The sequence below is a fragment of the Diabrotica virgifera genome, chromosome 3, assembly GCF_917563875.1.
Source record: "Diabrotica virgifera virgifera chromosome 3, PGI_DIABVI_V3a".
Lineage (NCBI taxonomy): Eukaryota > Metazoa > Arthropoda > Insecta > Coleoptera > Chrysomelidae > Diabrotica > Diabrotica virgifera.
Window position 1 is genome coordinate 174,207,781 of NC_065445.1, and position 18,120 is coordinate 174,225,900.

Sequence of the window (18,120 nt, forward strand, 5' to 3'; positions counted from 1 at the left end):
AAGTCAACAACAAGAACATACCAAAAATATCGGAGTAAAGGAAGTTGAAGAACAAAAAATAATGAACAATCTCATACACAATAGATATGCAATACACAATACACGAACACACGGTATGTTCAAAAAATTAAAAAATATTTTCACAATCAAAATCTATGATACCAATTTTACAAACAAAATTACATAAGAAAACAGTCAGAATTTGATATCCCTGGGGTAAAATCATCACAGTTAAACAATTATTTTCAACCGCACACTTGCTGTGGCCTATGAGATCTAGGTCAAGTCAATTTAAAAGAAATACATATAACCTTATAAATATAGGTTATATAATCTTCCCAGAATTTGTAGAACAATCTTTTTTGTGGATGATTTCCGAAGTGGAAATTGAACCGTCAAACATTAGTTAATTAAAAATATCATTTTCATTACACCAATAATTGTGGCTCAACCCCATTTAACAATAATACTTAAATTATGCCACAAGAAAACGGAATCTTGGAAAATCTGAATCTTGTTAAAATAAACGAAATTGGAAAGTGGAAAGCTCTTTATGGCTATTTTCGTTAATGGAAATGTGCAGGTTTATAGAGCAGATATAAGCTACTGTAGAAAAATGTAAACATTTGTAGTAATGGACTAGGAGCCGGTATATGTGAAATTTGCTAATCATTTTAGGCATAATAAGAGCCTATAACTTAAATAGTGGAACCAAAAAGAAAATGTATGAAAACTGTGCCGTCACTTTTTAGTGGGACATGCGTCGACAGTGGCACATCAAACTTTCCAGTTATGGACGGGATAAATAAATTATAACCTACCCTCCCTCACTCCCAGAATTCAATTTTTTTCATTTTTCCAAGTTCTATGTGACTAAAAAATAAGACTCAGCATAACTTTAACTCACCACCCCTTCCCCCATTATCAAAAACTTAATTTTTAGTTTTTATATTTCTTAAGTGGGATGCAATCAATTTTAAAATTTTAAAAAATTCACAGGTATAGTTGAGGCTTTTAAAAACTATGTCCATTTTTTATAGATCTGTAAGTTGAGTGGACATAACCTCAAAATTTTTTTTGAGAACATTTTGGAACTACTAATGAAATAAAAAATTTTAGTAGTTCCAAAATGACACAAAATCTAGGCATCGGATAAAAAAGTTTATTTGAAGAAAGTGTATTTTTTTGTCCTTTTTAATGGCGGTACAGGCTCGTTTTTTTAATATTGTATTTAATTACAGAGTAATTTCCACATATTAATATATTTTTCAAATTGGGCTCTGAACCGCCATTCTTTATTATATTACGAATACGTGTGCCAAATATCTCGAAAAAATATTCAAAATTACAGCCGCAATCTTGGAACGCGTTTTTGCTACCCGTTGATCGCTACTGTTTCCTGCTAAATGCTAAGACCGATAATACAGGGAAAATTAAGAAGTCAGGAATATAGGAAGAATGATAATGTCATTGTTGAAATATTTAAGGTACTGTATTAAAAATGCAGTTCTATAGAACTTTTCGGAGCAGCGGTAGATACAGTAAAGATAGTGATGATAATATCCAACCTCCGATTGGGAGACGACACTTAAAGGTTATATTTTTATTTCTCACTATAATATTCGTAATGAAATAACGTTAATTATTCGTAAACTGAAGGAAAGATTTCTTTCTTTTATTTATCAAAATTACATCATTATAAATATTTGTTCACTTACAGTTTTATTCGTTTCAACTAACCCCAGTTTTACACTTTAATTTACACTATAAGTTCTTGCAATATTGGAAGATTACTATTTTTATATACAGTTGTCAAATTATTTCGTTTGGCTGGTGATGTATGCACAGTTCTCGTATGCCAAACTAATATCTCCGAACAACATGAAGCTAGAATCTGAGCCTCCTTGGCTTCAAACGGTGCAAGGCTCCTCAAGAATCCATCTTCTTCATATCCCGCCGTATAGGGCATGCTAGCATTAGGACGCGACAAAAGAAACTCGACCGAAACAGCGAAACCTGCCATATCCACCGGAAACTTCCTACCACCGATCCATCCATCATAGAAATCTATAAATTGGCAGTTTTCTACAATAGGACTACTTAATCCTAATTCTGTGACCAAACCGACAGGAAATAAGGACACTGTTTTGGTTTTTCTAATTTCGTGGAATAGCTTTACATCGTATGTATTATCGTCGTCGGCAAAATATAGCACTCCATTTTTAGCATATTTTCTTATCCATCCCAAACCTTTATTCCTATTCGAAACTCCTTTGGGCTTTGCGTAGGAACTGTTTCGATATTTTTCGGGCATGGGTGCCAGTAAATATCTATAGTTTAATCCTATTTTTCTTTTTAAAACAGCTTCAACACGATCATTCTTTTCATACCCGTCTTCTACCACTAACCACGTCAATTTGGGAATCAGCAACAAAGTTTGTGATAAACGCACTAGTTCTGGTATTTGCTCAGGTTTCTTAAACGTCGGTGTAATTACATATAATTCTGGTAAATCAGTTTCCTCTTTGGTGTAGTAATTTACTGTTTCAATTTTAACATTGTGTGTTATCATATAAATCTGAGTTATCATTACCACTACGCACAAACTGAGTAAAATTACAATTTTTCTTGATTTCTTCATATCTCGGTCAGCAAACTTCTTTTGTTGCACAATTTCTTCTTGAGGTAGAGATAACAGTTTTCGTGTTTCAAAGTCATTTGGAACGGATTCCAGTAATACCATTACAGAATAACCGACGAAGAAGAAAGAACGTATTGGTTTTTGAAATGAAAGCACACTGTTATAAATATACTCGTATTAGTAAACTAAATGGGCATTTTTTACTTCTAAGACATAATGTTGTTAGGATTTAACTGGAACTATTTTCTAATGTTTACAAATCAATATTAACCTGCAAAGAATTCTGGATAAAAAGGATTGATTAGATTACACTTCCGGATTTTGATTATCGATTTTTTATCACATCAAAGCAGTGGTGTAATAAACAATGTCTTGAATTAAGCAGCCGAAAAAGCAAAATTGATAATTTTTAAAGATATGTACGTTACAAAATTATATTAATAAAATACTGAGAAAGTGTTACCTGAAAAAATCTAATATGTAATACCATAATAGTCTCCCGTTTTATACCGCTAACACGGCTTTGGAATTACAGCTGGACAGTCTGCTCTATCTAGGGCCTACGGTATACAAGGAAGGTAAGAGGGCCAGTGCTACGCTTCAACCGCCTATTATTACCCCCGACTTGATCCAAGGTATTCATTTTATTCAGTCTCAGTCGGCCTGGGGCCTATAGACATTTTTAAAAATATCTAGCTGTTCTCGCCGGCGCGAGAACCCCGGCCTACCTGCATGGAAGTCAGACATGGAAGTCAGACATTCTACCGCCTGAGTTACTCCGGCCCATTAACAATAACAATGTTCAAATAATCTAATATTACCTACTAAAAATATCAATCACTGCAACCTCAAAATAAAAATTTAATTTATACATAATCCGAACCAAATTCTGAAGACAGTTCCAAACTAACTTAAAGTCACAGATACAGAATCCACCACTATAATAAAATGAAAGTGATAAATAGTTATTTAAATCTGAAACTTTTCGTGTTGAAAGTTCTTTCTGGTACATCCTTAATTTGCGACTTTTACAATTTATAAGACCGCAGACGACGAATATAGAAAACAAAAAGGACTCCTTGCAATCACATTCCGTTTTCATTCGTTTAGGAAAAGGACAAAAAAAAATTCCTAGTACTCAAATCTGAGTAAAGATAGAAAAGTAAAAGATGGTTTTGCTTGTTTTCGATTCAGAGGGATGCACAATCGCCGGACAGCTGTTTCCACCATTTCAGGCTTTATCAACAGCGCTAGTGTACACTCATCTGAATCGAAAATCAGCTCAACCATCAATTTAAGGGGAATTTAAAAGATCATTAAAATTCCCATTGGGACGCGATCCAGCGACATCTCTTAAACAAATTGAAAAGTTTCAGATGCAGAATCCACCACTATAATAAAATGAAAGTGGTAAATATTTATTTAAATCTGAAACTTTTCGTGTTCAAAGTTCTTTCTGGGTCCCAATGGGAATTTTCTTTCGCGTCCCAATGAGAATTTCAACGCTAGTGCTGTTGATAAAGCCTGAAATGGTGCAAACAGCTGTCCGGCGATTGTGCATCCCTCTGAATCGAAAACGAGCAAAACCATCTTTTACTTTTCTATCTTTACTCAGACTTGAGTACTAGGGATCGAACTTAAGTGGGAGGTAAGGGATCGGACTTAACAACAATACATCAATCGATCCAAAAGTCAACCTCACCTGCACGAGTGGTAGTCTAAAATTACCTGGTGCCTCCTGCTACATAACAGACGAGGCTCTGGCGACCGAGTATGAGCGGGATAACCATACAACAGTTACAGGGAGTCAAGGAAATGTGATCCCTACAACTCACCAACCCGCCTGGCCAGCGTGGTGTTTTATGGCTATTTTCCCCAAACTAGCAATGTCGAACTTACAACAAAGCGGAAATGGACCCCAGGTGGGTAGGAGAAATCCGGAGTCCCACATCGGGAAACCGATCAGCCTCATGGATTCTGGGGGAGGCAAAAGCTCGACAAGAACGAATCAGAGAAAACGGAAAAAGAAGGAATGCAACAGAATACATATAGCCACATATAATATCAGATCCATGGCTCAAGATGAAAAGTTGTACGAACTCGAAGAGGAATTAACTAAAATCAAATGGGACATTGTAGGATTGTCAGAGGTCAAAAGAAGAGGAGAAATGTGTATAGACCTAGAATCAGGAAATCGCCTCTATTACAAAGGAAAGGAGGACGAAACATATGGAGGAATAGGATTTCTAATCAAAGAGAAAATTAAACAAAACGTAATCGAGTATAAGAGCATATCAGATAGAGTAGGATATATCATACTAGAAATTAACAGGAAGACAAGAATGAAACTAATACAAGTATATGCTCCAACAACAACACATGATGAGGAAGAAATTGATAACTTTTATGATGACATCACCACAGCAATGGAAAACAAAAATATAAAAACAACAATCGTTATGGGAGATTTTAACGCAAAAATCGGAAAGAAAATGGAAGACTCAGAAAACAAAATAGGAAACTACGGACTTGGATCAAGGAATATTAGGGGCGAAAGACTACTAGAATATTTGGAACAACAAAACCTTCATGCAATAAATACATACTTTAATAAGAAGCCAAACCGAAAATGGACATGGGTCTCCCCAAATGGGGTGACAAAAAATGAAATAGACTACTTACTCTGCCAAAATAAACAAATTTTCGAAGACGTAACTGCACTTAATAAATTCTCAACTGGCAGCGACCACCGCATACTACGAGCCAAAATAGAAATAAGCAAACTAGCGACGCAGAAATCTAGAAGAAAACCAACGGCTATTGACCATAGCAGAATAAGACAAAACGCAGAAGAATATAGACAGACTTTAAGGGAAAACTATAATCAACAAGTAGCAAAGGAAGAGTCAGAAATTAATAAGATCAATGAAGAAATGAAAGAAAAAGTCTTGGAAGCGGGAATGAAAACTGCCAAAAAACTAACAACAAAAGAAAATAGATTAAGTAGCGGGACAGTTAAATTAATGGAAAGTAGACGAAAACTAATAAGCGAAAACAAAAGAAACACAGTAGAATACGTAGAACTAAACAAACTTATTAGAAGAAAAACAAGAGAGGATCTAAGAAAACACACTGAAAATGAAATCGAGAAAGTAATTGAGAGAAATAAGGGCCTAAAATGCTTACGACCAAATTTAGGGAAACCACTACTCATTTCAATAAAGGATGAAACAGGACGGGAAGAGAGGAGAAAAGATAAGATATCAGAAGAAGTAGAAAGGTTTTATAAAGAACTATACACCTCAAAGAAAGACGCAAACTTCAACACTCAGGAATATATCAAGAAAACAATCACGAATGTAAACTCAGAAACACTACCAAAAATAGAAAATTATGAAATAGAAGCAGCACTATCACAATTAAAGAACAACAAAGCACCAGGACCAGATGGAATCCTTGCTGAAATGTTGAAAGAAGGGAAAGAAGAAATCTTACAAACATTAAGAAATCTGTTCAATCAGTGTCTACATAAAGTAGAAATATCCGACGAATGGAACGAAAGTCTTACAATCCTGCTATTTAAGAAAGGCGACAGAAAGGACATAAAAAATTACAGACCCATCTCACTGCTGTCGCAAACGTATAAACTATTCATGAGGATTATCAACAACAGACTAACACACAAATTGGACTCGTATCAACCCGTAGAGCAGGCAGGATTCCGAAAGGGATATAGCACTACTGACCATCTTCTAACAATTAGGACACTAATAGAAAAAGTTAACGAATACCATATAGATCTGCACTTAGCGTTCGTTGACTACGAAAAAGCATTTGACAGCGTGGAAATGTGGGCAATAGAAAAAGCTATAAACAACTGTCGAATAGATTCCAGATACAGAATGCTAATACATAATATATATAAGAAAGCAACAATGACAGTACAATTGGAAGAAACCACAAAACCCATACCAATTAACAGATGAGTGCGACAGGGAGATGTTATTTCTCCTAAACTATTTACATTAGCACTGGGAGATGTTTTCAAAACAATGGAATGGACAAACATGGGAATAAACATAAATGGAAAGAAACTAAACCACCTAAGATATGCAGACGATGTAGTAGTCATAGCATCAAGTTTTGAAGAACTACAAACCATGCTAACCGAACTAGCAAATGAATCCGAACAAATAGGTCTAAAAATGAATTTTGCCAAAAAAAAAAACAATGACAAACACACAAGACAATAGAAACGTAATACTAAGCGACACCACAATAGAAGCGGTTAATGATTATATATATTTGGGACAGATTATAAAAATAAATAAGGAAAACCAAACAGCGGAGGTAAAAAGAAGGGTCAGATTAGCCTGGGCAGGATTTGGAAAATTAAAATGGGTCCTAAAGAATAAAAAAATACAACAATACTTAAAAACAAGAGTGTTTGACCAGTGCATACTCCCAATTATCACATACGCATGCCAAACATGGATCTTGACCAAGGCAAACATGGATAAAATAATAAAGACACAAAGAGCCATGGAGAGAGCAATGTTAGGAGTAAAATTGACAGACAAAAAGCAAAACAACTGGGTCAGAAATAGAACAAAAGTCAAAGACGCAGGTCAACATATAACTAGGCTAAAATGGAGCTTCGCGGGTCATAACGCTAGACAAACGGACAATAGGTGGAATAGCACGATACAACAATGGAGACCATGGACAGGAAAGAGAGCAAGAGGACGACCCCAGATGAGATGGGGAGACGACATTAAAAAGATAGGAGGAACGCACTGGAAACAGAAAGCACTAAACAGAAGCGAATGGAGGAAACTGGGGGAAGCCTATGTTCAGAATTGGACGAATTAAAGGGCAAAAGAAGAGTACTAGGAAGTTTCTCTCTGTCCTTTTCCTAGACGATTGAAAACAGAATGTGATTGCAAGGAGTCCTTTTTATTTTCTATATTCGTCGCCTGAGGTCTTATAAATTGTAAAAGTCGCAGATTAAGGATGTACCATAAAGAATTTTCAACACGAAAAGTTTCAGATTTAAATAACTATTTACCACTTTAATTTTATTGTAGGGGTGAATTCTGCATCTGAGACTTTTCAATTTGTTTAAGAGATGTCGCTGGATAGCGTCCCAATGGGTATTTCAATGATCTTTGAAATTCCCCTTACATTGATGGTTGAGCTGTTTTTAGATTCAGAGGAGTGCACGCTAGCGCTGTTGATAAAGCCTGAAATGGTGGAAACAGCTTTCCGGCGATTGTGCATCCCTCTGAATCGAAAACAAGCAAAACCATCTTTTACTTAACTTAAAGTCAATCCGATTCGATTCCAGTGCCTTTAATGCCGGTTGGCTATCCGATATAATAATTATAGATTTTATAGTAGTTTCATTTTATTAGTTAGATAGTAGATATTAGAAAAAAGTAGAGTACCTAATTACTTAGGGTTTCACTATAAGGCTTAACCTTGGTTTCCCTCAGTATATTGCAGCTCCAACCCCTTTATCATCTTTATAGAGCTCTCTATATACCAGCATTAATCTGACGTTCCATACCATACCCTCTGAATATAGCATTAAGAATAGCCAGAAAATATTGAAAGTTTACAATGTTTAACCGACGAACCGTCTTTAAATTTCAAAAGAATGTACCTTTCGATAACCTATGCAGCAAATTTTCACGCGATAAACTCTCATCCCTCTCTTCATCATTAATAATTGTTTTAAAGAAATTTACATTAAAAAAAAGAACAGCCCTCCGGTTTACGAGACAATAATTAGAATGTATTTATTGTCCCTTATACTAAGCCCAGCAAATGACCGTTTTGGAGTGTTATTTTCAGGGTCAACTCCGAATTGCATGAAAATATGGATTTAGATTCTACTTACCCTTCACTTCAAAGTTGATGTTGTGCCGTTTTTTGCTTTTACTTGGGGGGTGACATTCACCCAATGGGTGAAAACACGCGCGTTTAAAGTAAGTCCGGAAATGGATAAACTGACCAATTCTAAGCAAATTTCGTTCTATAGAGTTTTTTACGTAAGTCAATACTTTTCGAGTTATTTGCGATTAAAAATGTTGATTTTTGATCGCAAAAAACTGAACAAGTAAATATTTTATCCAAAGAAAAACTATTCCTAGCAAAAATTTAGCTTATAAAAAACGAAAAAAATCGTGAATTAATGAAGTCTATAAACCCAGTAAAAGCAAAGTTGTAGCTCATGAAAAATACGTTCTTATTCGTCAAAAAGCAAATCGAATATATCAACGTGAAATAACCAAAAAAAAATAGCAATTTGCGGGAAAAACTGATTAAAATTATTTTAAGTGTTAAAAGTGTTTAAAAAGCTTTATTTTTCTTTTTTATAAAAGTTTCTAGCAAAAAAACTAAACTAGATACGCTCAAAATAAATTTGGCTTCTTTTATTTTGGTTAAAAAAATCGTGGATATCTCTGTCTATTTAGCACCCTAAATAAAATTAATCGTTACCGCTTTACCTTTTACTTTATACAGTGTGTTCCAACGAAAATTTGACCCCCTCCTCTTAGAAACGAGTTTCTTCACAAACTAAAAAGAACACCTCAATTTGTATTGGAAGGAGGGCGAATTTTTATGCAAAATTCATGCCCTCAAATGTAACCCCCTACTTCCCCGCATCAACCCACATTTTTTTTTAAATAGCAAATGTAGCCGAGTGGCATATCATTTGAAAGGTATTTTCTTCTCTACACGACTCTCTATTTTTTTTAGTTTGCGAAATACCTTTAAAGATAATTGTGGATTTAACTAATTGATAATAAATTTTTCAAGCCCAAAATTATCTTTAGACTTATTACGTAAATAAAAAAAATAGGGTGTCGTGTACAGAAAAAAATTCCCTTTCAAATGATGTGTCACTCAACCACACTTGTTATTTAAAAAACAGTGGGGGTTGATGCGGGGCAGTAGGGGTATTACATTTGAGGCCATGAATTTTACATGAAAATTCGTCCCCCTCCCATTATAAATTTATGTGTTTTTTTTTTTAATTTTGAAGAAGCTCTTGGTTTCTGAGATTCTGGGAGGGTCAAATTTTCGTTGGAACAGACTGTATGTACAGTTGAGTCCACGAGTTTTTACCCGTGCGTCATTAATACCTGGCGAGATAAAACACATATTTGATAACTCAAATTTTAACCCGTAATAGAAGCAGTAGGTGCTTACTGTCATTTGCTGTTGCGTTTAGTAAATTTAAATTTCCGACTTATCATCGACTTTTTCGTATGCTTTAAGCGCCGGACTCCACTTGCGATTTTGTAGTCGCGAGATTGTTTTGTCGCGAAGAATGAACACATTGTTTCAAATACAAGTCAATCTACGATTATTTAGTCGCAAATGGATTGACTTGTATTTGAAACAATGTTTCAATTTTCGCGACAAAAAAATCGCGCGAGTACAAATCGCAAGTGGAGTCCGGCGCTAAATGATGACGCACGGGTAAAGACTCGTGGACTGTATGCATGTGTACTGTTTAGGGGGGCCGTTCAAGTATTACGTAACGCAGGTTGGGGGTTCAAAAATCTTCAAAAATTGCGTTAAGCAATAGTTAAACGCCCATTAGAGTGCGTAACGTAGGGGGGAGGGGGGTCAAAAATCTTCAAAAATCCAGTTACGTAATACTTCACCGCTCCTTTATACGATTTGTAAGTTTGATCGGTTCGAAGTGCCCTGTTCTAGAAGAAATTTGGATTTACAGTAAAAAATTTTTTAAGAATTTTGGACAAGTGCTCTTTTTCAAAATAACTTAAAAAGTATTAGTGATACGAAAAACCTCAAAGTGTAAAAAATGTAAGTTTTGATTTTATAAATCCGATTTTTTGTTTTTGTTTTTCTGTAAGACAAAAATTGGTTAAGATATGGCTGTTTACTGACTTATGATGGCAAATTATGACAAAATTTGCATACACTCGTGATTGGTGACTCGTTCAAGCCCTTTAAAGTATAACCCTTTCAAAAATAAGCACTTTCAACCCGTGAAACTTACAGATCATATAAAAAATACATAAGTAAATTGTTTGTAAAGCGGTAATGATTAATGTCATTTGGAGTGCTAAACAAAAGGAGATTTTTACGATTTTATTTTTCAAAAAAAAGGGGGACAACTTTGTCTTGAGCGTAACTCACTTAGTATTAATGCTATAAAATTTTATAAATAATAAAACTAAAGCTTTTCTTAAATTCTTTGAAAATCTATTATTGGATTTTTCCTTAAAAGTGCTTCATTTTTTGGATATTTCAGATTGAAATGTTCGATGTGGAATTTGACGAATAAGACCGTATTTTTCACGAGCTATAACTTTGCTTGTGCTCGGTCTATGGACTTCACGAATACAGAACTTTTTTACTTTTTATTTTATTTATTTCTATGCTACATTTTTGATAATATTTTTTTCTATAAAATACTTTATATTTGAGCTACCTATTTGCGAAAAACCGCCTGAAAACTCGAAAAGTATTGACTTACTTAAGAAACTCTTTTATTAATTGATTCATAAATATAAAATTTATCGTGAAACTCATAATAAAAGTCGCTTTTTACGTGATTCAAAAAATAAAGTGCATGGATCTGCTGCTTGATTAACACCCACTGAAATTGCTAATACCTTTCCTTTATCAAAAACTGTTGAAAATGATTACGGTATTGTTGTTCAAACAACAAAGACTAAAATTGGTGGTGTCCAATTTAATATTAAGTCTGATGTTCATAATATTGTAATTGGGGGAACAGGAAGTGGTAAAACTCAAAAATTAGTTATTCCAACTATTACGGAACGAAAGTTGTTTAGAATTAGTCAGTTTATCCATTTTCGGACTTATTTTAAACGCGCGTTTTTTTGCCCCCGAGAAGGGGTGACTGTCACCCCCAAGTAAAAGCATCCAACGGCATTTAGTCGTGCGGCACAGCCCTAATTTGAGGTTTAGAAATCGAAAAAGTGACCATGATAGGTGAATGGAAAATGGACTTTCCCACTGACAAATAATTTTCCCAAGGTTTCTTACAAATAAAGTAACCACCACTCATGATGCGCGCTTACAAAAAACACAAAATGCTTATCTAATCAAAAAAATATAAATTTTACCCACAAGACTCTCAATAGTATTATCCATAAAACTCAAAATACTTTTCACAATTTTTAATACGACTGCACGTGGCCAAATAGGTAGTACAACTGTAAGGCTAAGGCTCCACGGGCGAGAAATTGACGCTAGCAGTAGCAGTAAAATGAACTTAAGGTTCCGCGGAACGGAATGGGAGTAGCCGAACTGAACCGACTACGCACAAGTCCTGTAGTCGGTACAGTTCGGCTATTCCTATTCCGTTCTTCGGAACCTTAAGTTCGTTTTGCGGCTACTGCTAGCGTCAATTTCCAGCCCGTGGAGCCGTAGCCTAAGAATAAGTTAAGTAGAGGGGAACCGACTGCTGTGCCACCTACAAAAAAAAAATCCGAACTCTAAAAATGTGTTGAGCCACTATAGGGTAGTAGCGTCGTTACTGAAATACGTGCTATGTTAGACCTTGTTTCAGATGCATAATGACGCAACTGTAGATAGGGTTTATGGGGCGATTAAATTAAGATAATGAAATTCGAACCAATATCGATGAAAATAAAAGCCGCATCGTTGTCAAAAGCGAATTTGTCCTCAAACAACTTCTTGGGCCTTTTCTATATAAAGGCTAAGGCTCCACGGGCGACAAATTTACGCTAGCAATAGCCGTAAAACGAACTTAAGGTTCCGCGGAACGGAATAGAAATAGCCGAACTGAACCGACTATGCACAAGTCCTGTAGTAGGTTCAGTTCGGCTATTCCTATTCCGTTCCGCTTACGGCTACTGCTAGCGTAAATTTGTCGCCCGTGGGGCCTTAGCCTTTATATAGAAAAGGCCCAAGAAGTTGTTTGAGGACAAATTCGCTTTTGACAACGATGCGGCTTTTATTTTCATCGATATTGGTTCGAATTTCATTATCTTAATTTAATCGCCCCATAAACCCTATCTACAGTTGCGTCATTATGCATCTGAAACAAGGTCTAACATAGCACGTATTTCAGTAACGACGCTACTACCCTATAGTGGCTCAACACATTTTTAGAGTTCGGATTCGCTATCGTCGAGCTATCGTCGAGCTATCGTCGTCGTCGCTATAGTCGAGCGAACGGCTCCATGGGCGAGAAATTGACGCTGCTAGCAGTAGCCGTAAAACGAACTTAAAGTTCCACAGAACGGAATATTAATAGCCGAACTGAACCGACTACGCACAAGTCCTGTAGTCGGTACAGTTCGGCTATTCCTATTCCGTTCCGCGGAACCTTAAGTTAGTTTTACGGCTACTGCTAGCGTCAATTTCTCGCCCGTGGAGCCGTTGCCTAGTGGTGAGAAAGGTCAAAAATAGATTAATATAGCATAGGAAGGTTAAAATCATAATAAATTGTATGAATAAAAAATACATAAATAGAAAAGTAAGCCTAACGTTTTATTTTAATTGTATCCCTATGAGCATTCGAAAATCTGGTCAAGTTTGGAGCGCTGTAAAACCTAGATAAATAAATATGATTAAACAACTTTATAGTGGAACTTGTTTGCTAAAAATCCTTCTACAAAAGTGCTATTATGTTATTTTATTGTAAAATGAACTGAAAAAAGGTACCTTCAACCTCCAAAAGGAAACTTGTTAAAAAATTTTTACTTATTTTTGTTTATATCTTGTTTGTTGGCCACTTGACGATAAAAAGTGACAGAAACAAAATTGTAGAAAATTTAATTTGCTACATTTTATATTTTATTAGATTTTCTGTAGGGTTGGTAGTTTACGAAAAATAGCGCGGACCCCTTTGCTTTGCACCCCTTTTCCAATATGACGGCCGGGTGACAAGGCTGGCGACCCCAAAAACTTGAACTTAAGATTCTACTGATCCCCCTACACATTAAAAAAATAAAATTGACTCCTCTAACAAATGCAAGCTATGGCCTAAAAAATGTAACATTTCAATGGACTAGTTAGGGTTTATAGGAATGAATTGTCCGTTTCGCATAAGAGTTTTAGCACTTCAGCATGAAAAAGAACTAGAGATGATTTGCTTCCAAAACATATACGATTCCATACCATAAGCTTGGTTCTATTGCTCTATGACATTCAACAGCCAAGTCTATTATTTCGTCTCTCGCGTAGAAAAGTTCTTACCTTTATGCGCCCATCAGAGCCACCCAAAACAAAACTAAATTCATCACTGACGGTCGCCAAATTCCATTGGCTATTCCAGTTTTGTCGAGCACCATCTTAAGCGTCGAGTCTTATGCTGTGGTGTCAAAGATAACACCAAATAAAGCGGGAGGTTTCTCAGTCCCATTTCAAGTAATCTTGGATTAACTGTTCTTCTTGAGACTACCTTTCCTGTACCTGCCACAAAATCATCTCTTAAAAGATGTGCACTCTCCCATCTAATATGACGAAAATCACGGCTTTGCAATATTTTAGGACGTTCAGAACCTCCATGACGCTGATAAGCATCATCATTAGACCACCTCCTTCAAACTTTTTAACACCGGTGATGGATTAGTTTCATATCTGCGTGAAATTTCCCGTAAACCAAAACCGGCCTATTTCATGCCTACAATGCTTCCTTGTTAGAAGTCGCTGAAGAATTTGCCGACGACCGCGAACTGTTGATATTTTAACTTTTTTGGGTAAATCAAAAACAATCCGAAATGACCAAAAATTACACATAAGCTAAAATTAAATATACAGAAATACATTTTTCTATTTTTATTGTTTTTGCGAAAAAAAAAAATAAGAAAAAAAAGACCTACAGTTTGTCTGCAAGGGTTTTTGTCACTTTCCAGGTTTCAATTAACTATTTTTAATGGGAAATAATAGAATATTAATATTTTTTATATTTTGACAACGACACCCGATTTGGACGTCGAAACGTTAATAAAATCAATTTTTTTAGTAAAATTGTGGATTATTTCCCCCATTAAAAATAGTTAATTGCAAAAATGCCACAAGAAAATAGCTTCAGAACAACATTCCAGGTTTCACATCCGTAGAGTAGAACAGACATGATATTTGACTGGAATATTCAGATCTTTGTCCTTGTAGTATACTTGCCAAAAGTGTTGCCCAAAATCGGTTTTGGTCTTGCAGTCCTGGTCTTGTTCTTGCGTTTTCGCAAAACCAAGACCGCCTAATTTTAGCAAGACCAAGACCAAGACTTACCGTGCAAGACTTGAGCAAGAACATGACTAAGCCTGCGAGACTCTCGCGTCTTGCAGTTAGAACTGAGGGTCGTTTTAGGGAGTTTATAAGTTCGGCTATATTCTTAGATACTCTATGAGAAACAAACAAAATTGTAACAAAAATTTTGAAAATTGGACTTATGCGCATTACGAACAATACCATAAACATACATAGCGAATCAAAATATCCATTAAAAGAACACTCGACACATTTGACATGTACTCAGAGGTCATTATTATAAGGTAAAAATAAAATTTTTTAGTCATACATTCTTTCTCGGCAGCAGTGGCGTAGCTAGACCCACAGGGGCCCCGTATCAAAGATTTTCGCGGGACCTTTTTCAAGAACTGATATAAGGTAGTGCTAGAAAATGTTCAATGGAACACCGTACTTATGTGAATGTGTACTCTTTTGTATGGTGTCGAAGGTTAGACTTTAACGGATACCTTTCTCAAAAAGCTGGAAGCCTTTGGAACCTTGGTGTGTCGGAGGATCCTACGAATAAGTTAGGTGGATAGAGTTCGTTACGAAGTTGTTATACATCGGAGGGGAAAAATTACGGGAAGTCATCAGAACAGTTAAAACTTGCAAACTTAAATATTTTTTTTGGCCATGTTATGAGGTGCTATGCGCTATCCGTATTATACTACGGGATGGAAGCGTGGACACTGAAGAAAATTGACGTGAGATGACCGGAGACATTCGAGATGTGGATGTACCGAAGAGTGCTGAAGATTTCATGAGTTAATAGAATAACCAACGTAGAGGTAATGAGACAGACGTATGCATAAGGAAAGAGAAGTACTTCTAACAATTAAGAGAAGACAACTGAGATATATGGGACATGTGACGAGAGGAGATAAATATCTAATACTCCAGTTCATTATGTAAGGAAAAATATAGGAAGCTGATAGCTGATTTAACTCATGGCTGAAGAATCTTAGGGCATGGTTTGAATATAGTAACAACGAGTTATTTAGAGCCGCACTCTCAAAAGTAAAAGTAAAAATCGCTTTGATGATTGCCAACCTTCGAAGCGGAGACGGCACCTAGAGAAGAATGCGCCACCCAGAGAGTTATAAAATACTCCATTTAATAATAAAAGGCAAAGGAGACGGAAGAAAAGGGCCAGGTCGAAGAAAAACGTCATGGCTTAGAAACCTAAGAGAGTGGTTTGAGAAACTCCAGCTTTCATTTTCCGAGCTGCCGCCAACAAAATTACTATAGCCAATTTGATAGCCAACACTCGATAATCGAGCACGGCACATGAAGAAGAAGATATGTGTGAATAATTTTATTCCACTTTAAAATTCCTGAAATTCAAATACTCATCAGTACGAACTAACCAGCATCTGAAAGAATTACTAAGAAGGGCTGTCACCATTTATTCACTAAGATTTAAAGAACTATCAAAAGAAGTAAAATAAATTTATAATATTTAAGTTTAGTACAAATAGGTTGTACTTTTATTTACACGTGTTCAATAAATATTCTGTACAAATTTCTGTAAAAAAATTTTTAACACCTCTTTTGCATACATTTTTAATACGTATTTAATGACGGCTTCTAAAAATTTCAAATTTCTATCAAATAATATCAAGGACCTTGGCCACCCCTGTTACAGACGACAGTTAGATAAGAATTATTGTTTCATTAGTAGATAGAGATCTAGTACTTACCATTGCAATCTAAATCACTTTGAGAATCTGGTTGATGGAAAAATGAAGAAATTTTGGGTATCTTCTTCAAAACTTCTTCCTTTTTTTGTTTAATTTTTCTTTTCATTGCTCCACTCAGCTACTCTCTTTTTATTTCACTCATTTTTTTCACTTCACAATATTTTCAGAATTTAAAATTTAAACTTTCTGAATCGACTGCACAAATTGAACCTAATAAACCTAATAAACTAATAAACCAAACTCAAAAAATAGATTTGAAAACAGATTCAGTTTTTTCAACAACACTTGTTATATATAAGCCAAGGGTGACTGGACAATGAAAAAATATGCTAAACAATAAATAGATTAAGTACACGAAAATATACCCAAAACAATATACACACTGTTCCAAATCGTCAAAGATTAAGCGATAACAAAAACTGAAATTTGGCCATTTTACAGTGTGTCACCGCCAACGGTGAATGAACAATGAAAAGTAACTTGAAAACAAAAACAAAACTTCTTTGTTGTTATGGAATACGGCGGCAAATGGATATACATAGATATTATAATTTACAATACAATATTATAGATAAAGAATCCATTACACGAAAATGTCGACATCCAAACAATACACTGTTTCAAAGCGTTTTATAAGGGAAATTGTAGAATATTTTTTTCAATTTTTTAAATGGAAGTTTTGTTTCGACATGAAGCGCTGGGGCCCCGTATAATTGATACGGCTGATACGGCGGTAGCTACGTCTTTGCTCAGCAGCCGACTTCTTTGCTCTGAAATTAATAATTCTCCTGGTTTTGAGAATAGTCATCTTTTAATCATATTCATATAACACAACATTCCTGCGTTGCGACGCCTACAGTAATATCGAATATCGTATCCAAACTTTTTAAAAATATGTCACCTTAGCACTTATATAAATTTACATAAATAATTTTTTTCATTATTAGTTTACTAGAAATCTAAACACCAGAAATATTTATCAGTATACATTATTATAGTAAGATTATTATGTATTGTTTTTGCTGACTGTGTCCTGTGTTCTGTGTTATGAGGTCACTCGGCTAAACAAAATTTGCCGAAATAACGCGGCTATTATTTATAAGTACCATAACCAGACAAAAGTATAGAGATAATGCCGGATATCGTGTAGACATAATACCGAAATATTATTTTAACGATATAGGTACACTTCTCCAAGAAATTGACTAACCACAAATCTTTATTTATACGTCCATGGCACCACCTTAAAAACGGGTAATTTTTAATGTCTCAAATTTCCTAAACCTTGTGTTATTTAAATTTAAGTGATTTTTTTTTAATATTTGGTCTTATTCTATCCTTTATAAATATCGCAGTAATAATAGATATTGTTGCTATACAGGTCAATTATTGTCAGTGTATACCGGGTGTACCAATCAAACTGTGTTTTTTCTCACTCTGTGGAATCTTCTAGCATTATGCTAACTTATTATTCTAGCATGCAATAATTGCAAACTTAAATTAAAGCCC

At 35.2% G+C, this 18,120-nt stretch overlaps 2 protein-coding genes across 3 annotated transcripts in view; one reads left to right on the forward strand and one right to left on the reverse strand.

Moving 5' to 3' along the window:
• Nucleotides 1-18,120, forward strand: part of LOC114337978 (equilibrative nucleoside transporter 1-like) — a 201,705-nt gene that overhangs the window by 166,244 nt on the left and 17,341 nt on the right. The window lies entirely within an intron of this gene.
• Nucleotides 1,643-2,894, reverse strand: LOC114337977 (galactosylgalactosylxylosylprotein 3-beta-glucuronosyltransferase P-like). Its single transcript, XM_028288560.2, has one exon. It carries the CDS (start codon nt 2,741-2,743, stop codon nt 1,760-1,762), a length of 984 nt encoding a protein of 327 aa, XP_028144361.1. The 5' UTR covers nt 2,744-2,894; the 3' UTR covers nt 1,643-1,759.

Bases quoted from the DNA above. Each gene is read 5' to 3' on its own strand.
- LOC114337977 (XM_028288560.2), bottom strand. From the start codon at position 2,743: ATGGTATTACTGGAATCCGTTCCAAATGACTTTGAAACACGAAAACTG.